Source organism: Phragmites australis, chromosome 4 (genome assembly GCF_958298935.1).
Source record: "Phragmites australis chromosome 4, lpPhrAust1.1, whole genome shotgun sequence".
NCBI classification, from domain to species: domain Eukaryota; kingdom Viridiplantae; phylum Streptophyta; class Magnoliopsida; order Poales; family Poaceae; genus Phragmites; species Phragmites australis.
The window spans coordinates 31,923,587-31,941,053 of NC_084924.1; the positions used below are offsets into that span (position 1 = coordinate 31,923,587).

Sequence of the window (17,467 nt, forward strand, 5' to 3'; positions counted from 1 at the left end):
TAATTTTTTCAGTTTGTTTTTGGATCGATATACATAATATATATATATATATATATATGAGACCTTTGAATTTTAGAGGCTCGAAACAGTCGCACCGCTCGAGTCCCTCCAGACCCTGCGCGTAGGGGTTTCTGCAAAGAAACCCAGGTGAATGAAGGAGATCCCACCGCAGGCATTAGAGCCTTCCGATACTGATTCACGGTTAGAAGCGTTTATTTGTATATTTGCACCTAGTTGACTGTTTGCATAAAAAAATCGCGTACAACGGATCGTACCTCTTTAGTTTTTCACCATGCTAAATTGCACATGAGGCCTTACTGCCTTAGTCGACTCGACATCACGGTCTCACCTGTCACGTCGCGCTTCCTTGTCATTGGTGGTCGCGGCGACCCCTTATTATTTGCCTCCGCTCCGGTACGCATCGAATCCTTCGGTTTTGTTTTCATTTCCGCTTCCTTTCGTCTCCATCTTCGCCTCTTTCTCTCTCTCGCTCGTTCCTCGCGTGTTCTCGGGTCGCCGATTCGCCGGTGCGAGGAGGGCGAGATGGTCGACACGAGGCGGAGCGCCGCGGCGAAGCGCCCGGCGGGGGAGGAGAAGGGCGCGGCATCGCCGGCGCCGGCTCCCGCGGAGGCGGCGGGGGACGAGGTCGCGTCGTCGCAGCCCCCGAAGTGCGCCAAGGTCCGGATCTCCCTCCCTCGTCCGTGCATGTGGGCGCTTAGGTCCCGGATTTTGTATGGGTTTTGATCTGGTTTTTGTTGTTGCGGCCTTGGTGGTGGTAGGTTGCTAGTGCGGAACCAGCTAGCGCAAAGTCCGCGGCGGCGGCGGCTGAGGCTGTCTCTGCCGGCGGCGTGGCGGGGCCACTGCCGGACACGGCTGGGCTGCAGGCGCTCACCGGCGCCATGGACAAGCTGGAGGCCTTGTTGAGGTCCAGGGAGGCGCAGTCGAATTTGGCCGGTAGGAGCCTTCTCCTTCCGTTATGCCCAAAACGTCAGATTTCTGTTTGGGCCTTGGTGTACGATGAGTTTCCTTGTTTGTGCAGGGCATAAGCGTGGCGCTAATGATACAGATTTATCGGCAAAGATGAAGAGAGCCAAGGATTTGTCGAAGATGGCTGGGATGCTGAATAAAGGACAGGCTGCGGCCACCAGCAGGCGGCAGGAGCCCTGGTGCAGACTAATCTCCCAGTATGCCACGGTGCGTCTTGTTTCTTATGCCTTTTCCCCATTCAGTAGAACTCATGAACTCTCGCTGCTTAGGATGAGGCCTCAGTTATGAAGAACTGCATGGTAATTGTTCATCGTAATTGGATGAGAGCTGTGGGCAGGTGTTAGCTTTTATGTGCTGGATGAGACCTCAATTACCAACAACTACATGCTAATTATTCAGTGTAGTTACTGTAAAACTGTCACGGAGGACCATGACCCTGTCAAGCTGGATGCACGAGGGAGTGGTGGACCAGAGGATCAGAGTGGCGAGGACAGGATGGAGGGATGCTCCAGTGGGAACGGAGGCATGAGCTTGAAGGTGGATGCAACATGCTGAATATGCTCCGACCAAGATGCGTTGTATACCAGAATATCATCAAAGAATACTAGAACAAACTAGCGCAAGAACGGACGCATCACCTCATTCATCAAGGCTTGGAACGTTGCAGGTGCATTTGTGAGACCGAAAGGCATCACCAGAAACTCACAATGGTCGTGGTGCGTCCAGAAGGCTGTTGTCTATAATGTCATCAGGTTGCATGTGCACCTGATGATATCCAGAGCGGAGATCGAGCTTGGTGAAGTAGCAGGCGCCATGCAATTCATCGAGAAGCTTGTCCACCATTGGAATTCGGTACTTTGTCTTTCGTAGTACGTTCATCCAGCGCGCGATAGTCCATGCAAAACCTCCATGTTTTATCCTGTTTTCTAACAAGGACCGGTGAGGAGAACACTAAGTTCCTAGGACGGATTGTACCCTGCCCTAGCATGGCGTCGCACTGGCGCTCCTGCTCATCCTTCTGCAGCTGGGTAGCGATATGGCCGCACCGCCACAGGGGTAGTGTCGAGCAGAGGTGAATCCTGTGGTCGCGGGAGCGCTGGGGGTAGGCCACGTGGCTCGGTGAACAAGTCGTCGAACTCCTGTAGCAGTTCATCTAAGTCGTCGTTGCGAATTGCATGAGTCTTCATTCGCTGAATATCTTGACGAGGGGACCCTAGGCTTTCCAAAAGACACGGCGATCACCACGCCAAAAAGCCATGCACAGGTCGTCGAAGTCCCACAGAATCGGCCCAAGAGTTCGCAAGTACTGAACTCACATGATAATGTCATAGCCGCCCAACGAAATGACGCAGCAGTCAACTGTGAAGTCTTCCAGTTCTATGCTCGTAGACATATCAGCACACAAACCTACGTAGCCCACTTTGTCATCATTGGCTATGACAATGTTCAATCCATCGTGAACCTATCTGACTGGCAAGCCTATGCGATGAACAAGCGACTCCCTGATGAAGTTGTGGGTGGAGCTAGAGTCTTGCAGCACCCCGTTGTTGATGACGACACAAAGTTGCATAGTCTCCTCGGTGCAAGTGCCTATGGGCGCGTGAAGAGAGACAATTGGCTCGTCTGCGCCTACGTACGTCGCATCTTCTGGGCCATCGTCGTTGTTATAGTCATTCACCTCAATGTAAAGCAGGCGTTGGCAACGATGCCCGCATACGTACTGCTCATCGCAGTTATCGCACAGTCCCTGCTTGCGTCGCTCGACCAGCTAGGCCGGAGACAAGCGATAGAAAGGACATGGTGGTGAAGATGGCGTGAAAGGTCCTGGGGCTGACCCTTGTGGCCCAGGAGGCTTAGGTGCCACTATAGTTTGGAGTGGCATCGGCCTACCTGATACACGACTAGAGGAGTGTGTAGATGCTGTCACGTCTTCAGTAGCCTAGGCACGTCGTTCATGCGCGCGAGCCAGGTTCACCGTCATCTGTAGGTTGGGAGGGTCTTGAAGCTCGACATCAATGCGCACCCATTCCGATAAACCAGCAGTAAAAAGCTGGATCTGCTGTGCTGAGGAAAGTTGGTCTACACGGCACAAGAGAGCCTGAAATTGCTCCATGTAGGATTCATCTGTTGTAGAAAAAGAAGGGTGTGTAATTCGTCTGACGGGTTATTTCGCAGAGGCGGCCTAAAGCGAAGATGGCACAACTCCTTGAAACGTGGCCAAGATGGCGTACCAGCGTCCCGTTGCTGCATGAAGTACCAGTGTTGGGTGACACCCACCAGATGATAGATTGCTAACTAGACCTTATCAGCCTCCAATGTATGCTGACCATGAAAGAAGTGCTCGCAACAATTCACCTAGCCGAGCGGGTCATCCTTGCCATCAAAGGTTGGAAACTCGAGTTTGTGAAATTGTGGCACAGGTATGACCTTGGTCAATGGTGGAATTAATCCGTGAAACAAATGGAATTTGGGGGGGGGGGGGTTGCAAGATGGGAATTGGGATGGCGAGTGGGGAAAGTGAATTATTTTGGATTGTGGTGGAGGGCGGTAGTTGGGGAGATGGTTGGTGCGGCATGGATGGGGGGGGGGGGCTGTTGCGGCAGGGTAGGAGAGCTGGAGATTGCTTGGCTGCCGGCAAAGATGGCATGGACACCGTCGGCTGCTGCGGCAGCAATGAAACAGATGACAAACTGGCCTGCAGAACAGCCAATTGGCTTGCTGTCTCTGAGGTTTTCTTGTCAATAGCCACCACCTGCACAGCCATCTCTCCCATCTGCAGAGCCATTTGCTCCTTCATGTCAGCTAGGAGCTTGGTCAAGGCATCCATGGCCTGTGCATTGGAGCCTTCAGCAGCATCAGAACCTGGCATCTCTGGTACCAGAGTAGTAAGGCCTCGCCTTCTTAGATTGTACCTGTGCTTCACAACCGGCTGGGGCTTGAGGGACCTGCGAGGAGGTGCTGTGATTAGCAGCAGAGAGGGTTTGGCAGGGAGCAAATCAGAACGGAGGGGAGGGAGAGAGATCACCAAGAGGGTAGAGAGAGAGAGAGAGAGAGAGAGAGAGAGAGAGAGAGGAAGATAAATCTTTTATTGATTGGTTTGGCCAGAGGCTGCCTCCTATATATAGCCGGCTGGGGTCTAATCTAAACTGACTCTTTTTCTAACTCTTATCTCTAATCTAAACTAATCTATTCTATCTCTAATCTCTAGCCGAATTCCTAAGCTGACTGGATATCCAACTAATGCCGACTATAGACTCCCTTGTTTGCGCTGCTCTACCTTTGTTGTGCCGGCTATAGTACTTGATGGTCATAACAAATGACATAAGAAACATTTTGTATTTTGTGTCTGTTTTTTACTTATACAATTAGTTCTATGTGATGTGAAAGTTGGCTAGATTGTTTGGAAAATTTTATAAATTCGTTGGACACATTTTATGCAGACTGCGCTAAATTAGGGACAAGTCAACCGCAGGCATGAACCGTCTGGAATTAGTCCATTGCTGCATTGTGTATATGCTATTGTATATAAGTACCATTTAAGGTTGTCCTTTAATTCTTATAATTAACTTCATTATTGCTCTTAGGAGCAGCTGAAATCTGAACAGGTTCAGCATATACTGGCAGCTCTTCCTTAATTTATTTATTTTTTGTTTTGCCCAGCATCCTTCCCTTCCTATTTGCACGTCACATTTCACTGTTGGTCATGGAGTGCATCATGATTTGAGACTGGGCGAGTCATCTACTGCCGCACCTGTTTGTAGGTTGAAGCAGGTTAAGGTATCGTGAAGTTTTTTTGTTGTCTTGCTGTCCTGCGTTTCGTTCTCTTATCAAATTTTTCTTTCCATTCTGATGTCTTGTATTAGCGAGGCGCACTCCTTGAAATCTACGACTCCAAAGCTATTCGTGTAAATGGGAAAGCTTTGGACAAGGTTGCCAAGGTTACCTTGAATGGAGGAGATGAAATTGTCTTTCATTCACCCGTGAGGCATGCTTATGTATCCTTTTCTGTTGCCTATCTAGTGGATACCCTACTGTTCTGTTTGAGGCTAGGACAGATGAAGAATCTTGATTTATATTAGACTTAGTTGAAAATAACATAAGGTGATAAACAATGATTAGCCAAGCAAACGTTTGGCATTGAAGGCCCTTAATGTGATGGTAGATATTTGAGCAACTTCAGAAGGAGAAATCAAGTACTTCAGCATTATCCTCTACTTGCAGTAGTATCCAGCAGGGGCAGCACTCACATTTCAAAGATATCCAGGATCATTTATCATCTAAAAGACCCAAAGTATCAACCTTTTACTTTGGAAAGGGCCGACCTCTGATGCCTAATGGTGAGACTATTTGATGCTATATTTGCTTCTTTTCAAACTATCATGCGATAGTCCCTGAGTTATTAAGTTCACAGCAATTTAGATGATCATGTACAAAGGATGGTACAGACATAATGTTTTTTGTTTTTCTGAGTCTTCTCTATTGCTTACTGTACAGTAATTTTTGTTCGCAATTGATCAACACCTTTTTATTGCAAATTGCATTTCTGTGATAAAAAGGGATGCTAAGGTAAACACTGTTGCAGGATCATCAGCAGATCCAGTTCTACTTAATTTATGTAAAACAATGGAGGAGCGGAGCCAGTTTAACTCTGAAGAAAATATATCTTTTGGACGGTGTCAGCTACTAAAGGAGGATCTGAAAAATGCAACAGTTGATGTTAGTGACATCTCTGAGTCATTTGATAGTTTCCCATATTATCTAAGGTAAGCATATATTCAGCAATCTCATTGCCTCATGCTAGTGTGCTGTTTGTAATTTGTTGTAAACAGTTTGGCTGAGAGATGGGATACTGGTACTCCCAGATAGGGGCATGGAGTTATTGAATCTTGTGCCCTGCCAGATATAGGTCCTCCCAGATAGGCTGCATGCACCATAATTTTGAACTCTTGATAAGATGGTTGATCATTCTGTACTTATGTTCTAATCTTGCATATGATTTCGACATTCTTGATTCTTCTCGGAAGTTATATGTCTGTACCTATAATTCGTACAACCAATAAGATATCTAAATAATATTTGTAATGACCTTCTGTTTGGAATTACAAATGCAGTGAGTTGCTTTTAGTTCGTATTTGTTTGAGTTGCTTTTCTCTTTAGTAAATAATTACGATTCATGACAATTGCGTGTTGATAAAAAAACTTTACACTCACATCATTGTTTCAGTCTATTTCACACAGTTGACTTCTCTTATTTTATATTCCATTTCTTTCGGAAAATGTTTTGTGAACATATAATGCGCACTAAGTTTTTCTCAGTTCCTTTGGTCATCTGAAATTTGTAAGTGTAATGCTTGAAATAATAATCATAAATAACAACACTTTGATATTGCTGATCATTGCAGTAGATTAGTAGTAATTATTGTCTCCGATCTGATTTACTTCTTGTTTAGGATGTGTACACAGTCGCCTATGAACACAATTGACAAGTACTTTTTCTGAGTATATATAATTAAAATTAATAAAATTATAATGATTTAGGAGTACTGATGATAAGTTGATCGATGTATTTTCATCATGTGACAAGTCTAAATACTTTGATATATATTAATGGTCAAAGTCTTAAAAGTTTAACTGCACGCATTCTAGGACTATGTCTATTTGGACTAAACTTATTACCTTCCTGTGTTTAAGCCTGACGGGTGAATCTCCACTGGTTAAGAATTGTTTTCTTTTTCTAATAATATTTGCCTTCACAGTGAGCATACCAAATGTCCTCTCCTGTCATCAGCATATGTACATTTACATTGCAAGGACTATATCAAGTTTACAAAAGATATATCTTGTCTTAGTCAACGAGTGCTGCTATCCGGTCCGACAGGTATATACACGTGTAAGCTTGGTGTTGTATTATAGCTTTATATTCCGCAGTTATTGTTACCATTTTTTATTAAGTGTGGTAACTTGTCTTTCTATAGGAACTGAGATCTATCAAGAATATCTGGTGAAGGCGCTTGCAAAACATTTTGGTGCTAGGCTGCTCATTATAGATTCTTCCATGCTGTTTGGTGTAAGATCTTGAGCAATTATCTCCATCTTTTCTCTGTCTTCTGCTTGTTATGACAATCATTATTAATAAGTTTTCAAACCCATAACTTGTTGACATGATGTCTGTTCTCTCTTTTGATCTGATCATTCTATCAATACTGATGTCTTACTCATCTTCCTGTATCCTGCTTTGAAAAAAAAAAAAAAACTTGCTGAGTACTCTGTATATTTGCTGGTACTTGGTACTCATTTCATATTTTTGTTTTTCAGGGGCAGGCTTCCAAGGAATCAGAGTCATACAAAAAGGGTAAGAACATCAATATTATGCCACTTTCTATACTGAGTTGAAATCTAAGTGAATTTCATTCAGAAGTTTGGCCATATTCTTCTAGTTGTAATGCAATTTTAACGGACTTGCATTTATCCACAACCTGGCTAGAGTACTAGTAGCAATGCGAGTGGAGCAAAATTATGTTTGTCCACAAACTGGCCTAGCAGGTGCGTTAATATTGTTCTAATATTTTTCTATGTTGTCTATATAAATGGATTTTTTGTTATTATTTGTTCAGGTGATAGAGTGAGGTACATTGGTTCGTTACAGTCAAAAGGCGTTATCCTTGATGGACAGAGGTACAACTCACTGTCTAAGATTTGTTTAATATGTACTTCTCACAAATATGTGTAGTAATAAGCCATCTATTTCAATTGAAATTGCTTGAATTGAGATTTTGTTCAACAAGTAAAATAAAGAGGGTTGGTGATTTATCTGATTTAGTATCTGACTTATGAGTTGTGATGCTGACGAAGATATGGGTCATTTTGTTACTGTATCTTGATGTATTAATATCTGCTTCGGGCTTTTGTTAAATTGTTCAATCTGTAGCCCCCCAGATTTCGGTGCACAGGGCGAAATATGCCTTCCTTTTGAAGAAAATAGATCATCAAAGGTTGGTGTAAGATTTGACAAACAAATTCCAGGAGGTAATGATCTTGGAGGTAATTGTGAAGTTGATCATGGTTTGTTTTGTTCAGGTGAGTACTTGCTGATGTCTTGATTGAACAAATGATATCATGAAAATAAACCACATGACGTTACTTACGCAGTTATGCTTAATTGTTCCATGGTTACTTCAATTCTATAATGTACCTACTGCCTACCTACTGCTCTTTCAGTTGATTCTTTATGCCTCGACAGTCCAGGATGGGAAGATAGATCCAAACATCCATTTGATGTGATAGTTGAGGTGTTAACAGCTGTATATTAATTTTTTCCAGGACTTATTTTTATGCTAATTTTTGCTTTCCTTACACTAACTGTGCTTGCTCTACAGTTTATCTCCGAAGAAATCCAACATGGTCCTTTAATCCTTTTTCTGAAGGACACAGAGCAAATATGTGGGAATAATTATTCCTATCGTGGTCTGAAGACCAAGCTTAAACATTTTCCAGCCGGTGTTCTTCTAATTGGATCTCAAATCCAGCCTCACAATCGCAAAGAGAAGGTACCGTTTGTACACTCTGTTGATACTAGACTACAGATCCTCCTTCTAAGCCTCTTGTGCGGTTCACTTGTCACTTGTACCTTATGAAGTGTATTTGTACATGCAGGCAAATGCCAGTTCTCCTTTTCTTTCAAAGTTCCCATACAGCCAAGCTATAATTGACCTTGCATTCCAGGTAACCTTGAATTATACTGAATATTGACCTTATGTTTTCATTATTTTTAAATATTTATGACAGACCATTTACTCTTACCTCTATGAGTTATGATCTTATGAGATGATGGCCCATATGCAAAGAACCCCTTATAATACGGAGATATTACACAAGAGACAATATATATCTCTAACAACCCCCCCCCCCCCCTTTCAAACTCATGGGGATTAACCACACTGAGTTTGGAAAGATAGAATATGTGCTGAGCTGTACTCTGTGCCTTCGTGAAGAAATCATTCAACTGAAGCTCTGAAAGAACATATCGAAGAGTAATAACCTCATCACGTGTGTATGAAGCATTAACACCAATATGCTTGGTGAGCTCATGCTTCACCGGATCTCAAGCAATACTGATAGCACATGTACTGCCAGAGTAAAGAGGAGTAAGTGCAGAAGATGAAACACCAAAATCCTCAAGTAACCACCATAATGAACTGAGCTTCACTGTCAACAATGCCATGGCTCGCGACTCAACCTCTGCATTGGAACAAGACTCTGCGGTCTGCCTTTTAGTCTTCCAAGCAATGAGTGGACCACCAAGGAAAACGCAGTATGCAGAAAGAGATTGGCGATGAGAAGGATCACTAGCGCAAATAGCATCAGAATAAGTACGGAGCTGTAAAGAGCTAGAACGTGGAAAGAATAGACGACAAGAGATAGTCCCACGAAGAATAGACGATGAGCATGCTGACCATTCTTTAGTATATTATCGCACTAGTTTGATGAATCTGAGCTTTTTTTTGTACTTTCAGAACCACAAAAACTTTTCTTTATATTGTACTTAAACAACAATTTTGGCACTCATTTTACCCTGCTAGGGGTTTAGATTCTTATTTTTTAATCTATTTCTTCTCTCCTCTCTTTCCCATTGTCGCTGGTTTTCCTCGTTTGACTTTATTTGTTAAACTAGAGGTGTGCAGTATTGTGATTTTCTCTAATCATATGTTGTCCACTTTATTAGTGCATTTTCTTGTTACAACATGATGTAAGGAAATGCAGGACATTGATCGAGGAAATGATAGAAATAAAGAAGCTTCAAAGGCAATGAAGCATCTAACCAAGATTTTCCCGAATAAAGTGACAGTCCAGGCACCACAAGTATGTTATTTTGAGTTATTCCAAGAGGATAGTTGATTTAAAGCAGCTCCTGTTAATTTGAATTCTGGAACAAATATTATAGGATGAAATGGAGCTTTCGCGGTGGAACCAAATGTTAAATCGAGATGTTGAAGTTCTCAAAGGAAATGCAAACATTTCAAAAATGCGTTCTGTAAGTTGTAATGCTAAACACATTTCTTATTTAACTATGCATTACCTATGTATTATTTATGAATTCGAATAATTTTATTCTGGGTTATGCTTAATTTTTTTCTTTCTTCTGCCAATACATAGCACTGCTGTTGTTTGTGTATTGTAATAAACATATGGTGAATCTGCTAGCTTTTAGACTACCTCAAATGTATTGCTATCTTATTTTCATCACTAGATTTGTGTTGTACATGGACATGCTTCAGAAATTCCATGAATAACTAGAGGAGTTTGACTTTTTTTTTTCTTTCTGATATCCTGAATTGAGCAAATTGGTATCTTTTAAATTCATTGTCATGGATTTTTCTGTAACATATTAGTTTGACTATGGTTACATCTTGGACTTGTCATTGCCTTGAACTTCTTATTCTTAACCACAACTTCATTGGTTTCATTACTGTCCTGCAATCCCTTTCAGTTTCTAACAAGGGTTGGCTTGGAATGCGCTGATCTTGAGACTATATGCGTTAAGGATCGTACTCTTACAAAAGAGTGTGAGTACCATCATATTCATGTTTCTGCAATATTTCATTGTTCTCCAGTGGCATGATGGGTTCATTGTTGTTATTTTTCAGGTGTTGATAAAATAATTGGTTTTGCTTTGAGCCATCAACTTAAGAACTGTACAAATCCAGACCCTTCGACTAATGTGCAATTTACCCTATCTAGTGAAAGGTTTCCCGTCTAATCTTTAGTACTTCACCAACTTGGCTATAAAATCACTTCCTTCTGCTGCACATAAATGGTTATTGTTTCAATATTTATCATTGCAGCATTAAGCATGGAGTTGACATGTTGGAAAGTATCCAATCTGGCCCGAAGAGCAGCATTAAAAGGAAGTCACTGAAGGTGGTTGCTTTACTTTGATATCGAGGCTTGAGCCTGTTCATCCAGATCACTTATACACGACTATCAACTGTAGACTGTAGCAACCTAGTGAAAAATACGAATTATATTACTTTATCTGACCATGTCACTCTTTCAGAGTTTATGAATCATTTTAGTGCATTGAACTTACTGGTCTTCTCTCTGACAATGTTAGGATATTGCTACAGAGAATGAATTCGAAAAGAGGCTCCTTGCTGATGTTATCCCTCCACATGAAATTGGTGTTACCTTTGAGGACATCGGAGCATTGGAAAGTGTCAAGGATACTCTGAAGGAATTAGTGATGCTTCCTTTGCAAAGACCTGAACTTTTTTCCAGAGGACAACTTATGAAGGTAGATAGTTGGATACTATTCTTACTATTGCAGAATTTCAGCTGCACTATTATTTAGCAACTTCTGTGAATGTTTTTTAATGAATGATGCTTCTTTATGTTTTATCACTTTTCCATCTTGATGTCCTTGAATAATGACTCAATCATTGTTAAAAAATGAGGCAAATTTGACCAAGGCACACAACTCTTAATCCATTTGGAGTTTGCAGTTGACTGGCATCTATAGCTACCCACTTTTGGGGGACATCCATTTTAGTATGCATCAGATGAACCTAATAAAGGTATTTGTATCAAGTTGGATTGAAAAAAAAGAATAGATCACATAATTTTTTAGCATGCTAGTTATTACTGATTATTTCTTGTTTTGGATATGGTGGTTTTTTCTATTTCTAATTTAGTTGATAGCAAGCTGACTTTTGTTGTTTATGTTACACTAGCCATGTAAAGGTATATTACTTTTTGGTCCTCCTGGTACTGGAAAGACAATGCTTGCTAAGGCTGTGGCAACTGAGGCTGGTGCTAACTTCATAAACATATCGATGTCGAGCATCTCTTCGAAGGTACTTCATCAATTGGATTGGTCTCTATTTTTTTGTGCATTTTTGGATATTTGCATTAGTCCCTCTAAATCATCAATTTTCCAGTGGCTTGGTGAAGGAGAAAAGTTCGTGAAAGCTGTGTTTTCACTGGCAAGTAAAATTGCTCCAAGTGTGATTTTTGTGGATGAGGTAAGTTAATATAGAGCTGTACTTAATCAACATTGATGATTTATCTGTACTGTATCAGGGCATCATCACAGAAGTTTGCTGTCAATCCCATAGTTGTGTATGGTTTCTTGCTCATCTTCTCCTGTATTTTTTTTAGGTTGATGGCATGTTGGGAAGGCGTGAGAACTCTGGAGAGCATGAAGCCATGCGCAAGATGAAAAATGAGTTTATGGTGAACTGGGATGGTCTAAGAACAAAAGAGAAAGAACGTGTGTTAGTTCTTGGTGCAACTAATAGGCCATTTGATCTTGATGAGGCTGTTGTTAGGAGGCTTCCCAGAAGGTGATTATCATTTTTTTATTCATCTTAAGATTTATACTCTATTACTAAATATATAAAGTATTGTTTATTGACTCTGCAGTCATATTTGGAAATGTTTTTCTAGGTTGATGGTGAATTTGCCAGATGCATCAAATAGGAGAAAAATTCTTAGCGTGATACTATCCAAAGAAGATTTAGCAGCTGATGTTGATCTTGAAACTATAGCTAACTTGACGGAAGGTTACTCAGGCAGTGATCTCAAGGTATCTTACTACTAATTTTATGAATTCTAAAAATTTGTGTTATGACTTATTTTTAAAATCAAATATTGATTGTTATGAAACTCTTGACTGCAATTATTTTTCAGAATCTGTGTGTTACTGCTGCTCACCGTCCTATTAGAGAGACCCTTGAAAAAGAGAAGAAGGTTGGTTTTAACCTCCTGAGCTATGTAGTTTCTCTCTTATGGTTTGTAGTCCCCGGGGTAAAAAAATATCAGTTAGTAATAAAATCAATGGAACCAAATTATCTAAATTCTGGTCATATTTGATATACCCTGATGGATGATAACATGGTTTAATATGAAATGCAATTGAACCTCATGTGCATTGTCCACCTGCAGGAGCGGGCATTAGCAGAAGCAGAAAATAGACCATTGCCTCCATCACACTCTTGCAATGATGTCCGTTCCTTGAAATTAAGTGATTTCATACATGCACATGAACAGGTATGATCTATGAGTAAGAACTTTGACTTGGTCCATTTATTTTGATACAACTCAACTTGTGAGCACATCAAGGTTTTGTGGCACCTTTCCTCTTACTATCTCTGCTTTTTTTTTCTTTGGGGGGGGGGGGGGGGGACACTGCTTTTGAAGCTGTTCCATTGTTCACATTTGACATGTACCGAGATAAAAGTAGTCTTTAGCGTTCTTGGTACCCATTTGAATGAATACTTTGCTCACACCGTATGCGGCTTTCTTGTAGGTTTGCGCAAGTGTTTCCTCAGATTCCAGTAACATGAATGAGCTTATTCAATGGAATGATCTCTATGGAGAAGGTGGATCAAGGAAAAAGACAACGCTAAGCTATTTTATGTAGCTGATGATGTGTGTTTCAGGCACAAAACAGCAAAGATCGGAGGTAAATCTGGGGTGCAGATCCAGCACAGTTGAAAAACAACTGTGCACATATGGTAGCCATCGTATGAAGAGGAATGATTATTCAGGCTGAGTGCAATGGGAAAGTACATATTTGAATGGTGCCTTCATGCTGGCTATGCATTATGCGTTAGGACGGGATGGGTGGTCTGCTTTTGCAGTTGTGGATCATCATCCTGCAGTCCTCAAATCCCCTTCAAGCTTGGAAATGATCTAGCCGTCGGGTTTGGTCTACCATCCTTCTCATCATTTTTTGGAAACAATTCGATATTTAAATTGTAAGATGTGTAGAGCCTGTGCAAGTATATAGTATGAGCTCCATTAACTTAATTGTTGTGGTCTGTGCAAAATTCACAGAAGCATTTACCATGCCTACATAATTATATTGTTTTGTTATTATCTTAGTGAATCATGGAATACAGTATTACTACCATCTTATTTAAGATGCATGTTGTACCCCCAGGGTGGCCAATATGAATTCTGTTCCTATTGGACCTTGGCAAATGGATGTGATCTCTTTGTTGTAAGGTACCGTTCTGCCGTGGCGGTTATGCCTGCGGCGGCGTTCCGAGTGTCCTGCTTTATCCGGTGTGAAGAGTGTTGTGGATGAAAGATCAGCTCCACGTGGAAATGCCATTTGAAAAGAGTTTCTTTAGCGTGATCTGTTGGTGGTCGCAGTTGAGAGCTATGTTTGGCTGGCGCGAGTGTTTGATTATGTTTCTTTGCCTTCCATGCCTGACTGCATGCATCTGAAAATGACATTGGAATAATGTGAATTGCACATTTCCTATTGCTCGGTTGACTGACGTCGCAAGTGATTTTAGTCGACCAGCAACGGAATACCGCCGGCAAGCTTTTGGAGCTTGGATGTGCTCCCCGGGCTTAGAGGTGTGACAGTAGGCCGGCTTGACGGTGGTGACGGAAGCAAAAGTGAGGTTGTGTGGACACTGTTGGTAGTGGGCTGTGGATGACCGCTAGTTAGGCAATGCCAGGGCAGGGGTGACAGCGGGCGCAAATCTGATGGTGTCCCTGTCGTCAGAGATGAGAGGAGGAAGGCAGAGCAGGAGAGTGACTGAGCGGGCAGGCAAGCCTGGGAAAAAGAGGAGAATTGTCTGGAGGTGGAAGATGAACAGTGTCGTGAAGATTTGTGTGCATCTGATGTCCAACCAACGGTTGCTATGCGTTGACTGAAAATATGAGTTACCTGTTATATATCGTCTCCCTATGAATTGAGTACACGATCACAGATGGAAACACTGAAATAATTTCAATCTGAATATACAGTGGTCTTTTGCTTCTTACCGTGTTCGATTTTTCCCTAGAAATTGTAATAACGCAACACATGTACTAGCTGTAGCTGGTTTAAGTGGTGAACCGGACGCCGAGTTGTGTCTGGATGGTATAGAGAATATGGCCGACGATTTAGTCCTGCCCCTTGGGTAATGGAATCATTGTGTTCCAGTGAAAAAAAAAGAATATACAGTCCTTATTTTCCCTTCTGAAATAGCCAATAGTTTATAGTTCAAACTCAACTTCAGTTCTAAGTTAAAGAAGAGTTTAGTTCTTGCTGTATCGCTCCTCCGCCCTACGGGTAAAAATTTCATGGTTCCATCCATTACACAATGTGCCTTCGCCGCAAATACGCTCTTTGCTACTTGAACCATATATGTCTCTATTTGTACACCAAGCTGGAAAACTACAGGGTTGAAACAAAGAAAGCAACTGACTGTCAAGCTACCGAGATGCTCCTCTCTTTTATTCTCCGCTCTAGAATACGTAGCAAGACTGCGAATCTTTGCATTAGGGAGCAATAAAATGTGTTACAGTAATGCACAAAGCACCTGCTGAAAAGGAAAAATAACTTTTACATCATAACAAAGAAGGGGACATTGGGATATCTTTGCATACGTGAATGAAACAACTAGGTAAGAGCTAAACAGCTAGCTAGGCAAGGACCGAGAGCCGTACCTCAGTTGGTCCTGCTCGCTGTGGCAGGATCGGCCAGCGCGTGGGTTTGATTCTGGGATCGGACCTTGCGTGCCTCATCGTTTTTTTAAGAGGAGGTTCAGAAGTTGTACGAGCGCTTCCGGGAGCTCCGGGGCTCGAATCCGGATTGCTCCATCGAGAGTTGCCTTAGAAACCAATTAGTTCGACAATCTCTTTCATCTTGTTTTCCTAGTAACCTTGTGATGAGTTTTACTAAGTTTAGTTGCATACGCATATTCGTTCAGTGGTAGTACATGTTTCTTATACATTAGGTTCCTATATTGTTTACATGTATGAAGGACATGCATGCGTGTACGTGCGTGCTTGCAGAGTGGGTGTAGAGTGAGTGTCCTCGTTATACCCCTGGTAAAAAGGAATAAATAGGTAGCTAGTCTAACTAAACCAAAAGTCACCACTCTTAAAGCCCGAAGATCGTAGGCGACCAAGTTGTTTTCCCCTGCAGCAATCTAGCCTTGAGCTTCTTGCAAGATTTTGTCAAGGATCCGAACCAGCTGGGATGCACTATCATCAAAGGCACAGTGTCAATTCCTCCCTCCTTTTCTTTGAGATCACCGCTGCGAAGCACCAACCACGCCGATCTTGCAGCTTCCTCTAATGAACAAAAAACTCTGGAGGAATTTGCAACCATCCCAAGCAAGTGCAAAAAAAGAGATCGACAAGATCATCTCCAAGAAACTAATTATACATCATCGATCTCCCTCTCCCTAATTAGAAAACAGTTAATCTCTGTCAAGAACTTCACATCAGGAACAACGAACAACGAGTACTGCGTTACCGATGCATGTTGCATGCTAATCTTCTATCAAATGGCACACAACCTCCTCCCCACGGGCCACGACAACCGCCGGAATGGACTGTGCCTCGTCCGAGACTGCTGCCCAACGATGAAACACGCCACCGCCTAACCATGGCGCCGGCTTCGTCATCTCGAACCCGCCACCGCCGTACAAGGTTCGCCTGCTTCTCCTATGCAGGGAATGCGGCGATCTGACGAGGCGGAGGATGGGATGGACATCAAAACGCCATCAACGCAAGAGTTCGTGCTGGCAGCCTCGGAGGCCGGCTTCACGCTAGATGAATTGATCGAAGCCGAATCCCAGCTGCAGCATACAAAAATTGGTGCACTTGGGGACGATCTCCCTCTGGGTCTGGAGGTTGTTCGCTGGCCTACAAAGTAGTTGACGCCGTGGCGAGACGCCGACTGAAACCATGGCAGGGAGCTCTCCCGAAGCCGCGGATCTCATCGTCGACGACCATCATGGGCGACGTCCTCGCCAGAGATCTCCGCACCAAGGGCCAACCCAATGCGAGGGATCGTGGATGGAGTTTCTGGCCTGGGAGAGAATCCCGTTCCAAAGCGAGATCGCCGACATCGGCGGTCTTCGCGGATATCCTCTCGGCTGGTTCCCCCACCGTCCCCAAACAATCTCCGGCGAGCCCTCAGACGAGGTCCGCACCGGCGGCTTTCACGCCTGCAATCCCGCCAATATCGGAGGCTGCTTTGGAAACTACTAAAAATCCGGAAAGAGATCCTACAGGCCACCTGACAAAAGAACTCTGTAAACGTCCATGCGGCGTTTTTTATTTTTTTCGTTCACTAGCCAAAAGATTGAAATTCGTAAAATTTTAATTATTTTTTATCTCTTGCTACGTAGGTCCTACATGTCAGTAACAAATTTTTTTTCTAGATTAGATATTTTGTTCCTTTTCGAAATTCCTAAAATTCACAAAAATTCGTAAAATTTTAATGAAATTTTAATCCTGTGCACACAAGAGTCGCAGGCCGTCGAGCATAAAGGTGGCGGCGACTGTTCCCTGGCCGGGATCCCCATCCAAACCACATTTGCTCGACAGCAAAGAAAATATTACGCACAAGCTCTCATGGCCGGCCGCACTGGCGCCGGCGGCCACAACACCAACAGATTTCGGCCCCCGAACGGGAAGCGTCGCCAACTCAAGTGGATTCGCCCCCCTGGAGACGGGCGTCTCCTTCCCT

General features: G+C 42.8%; 1 protein-coding gene across 1 annotated transcript; it reads left to right on the plus strand.

The window, feature by feature from the left end:
* The first annotated feature begins 418 nt into the window (after window positions 1–418).
* LOC133916121 (uncharacterized) lies at window positions 419–13,863 on the plus strand. The gene is made up of 28 exons (XM_062359641.1): window positions 419–678; window positions 780–954; window positions 1,040–1,194; window positions 4,648–4,764; window positions 4,851–4,982; window positions 5,150–5,324; window positions 5,570–5,750; window positions 6,744–6,865; window positions 6,963–7,054; window positions 7,303–7,339; window positions 7,602–7,662; window positions 7,916–8,064; window positions 8,206–8,276; window positions 8,364–8,534; window positions 8,641–8,709; window positions 9,748–9,846; window positions 9,929–10,018; window positions 10,475–10,550; window positions 10,632–10,731; window positions 10,830–10,905; window positions 11,099–11,278; window positions 11,715–11,837; window positions 11,922–12,005; window positions 12,142–12,326; window positions 12,430–12,568; window positions 12,673–12,732; window positions 12,928–13,032; window positions 13,292–13,863. Exons 1-28 carry the CDS (start codon window positions 544–546, stop codon window positions 13,403–13,405), a joined length of 3,273 nt encoding a protein of 1,090 aa, XP_062215625.1. The 5' UTR covers window positions 419–543; the 3' UTR covers window positions 13,406–13,863.
* The last annotated feature ends 3,604 nt before the right edge of the window (window positions 13,864–17,467 follow it).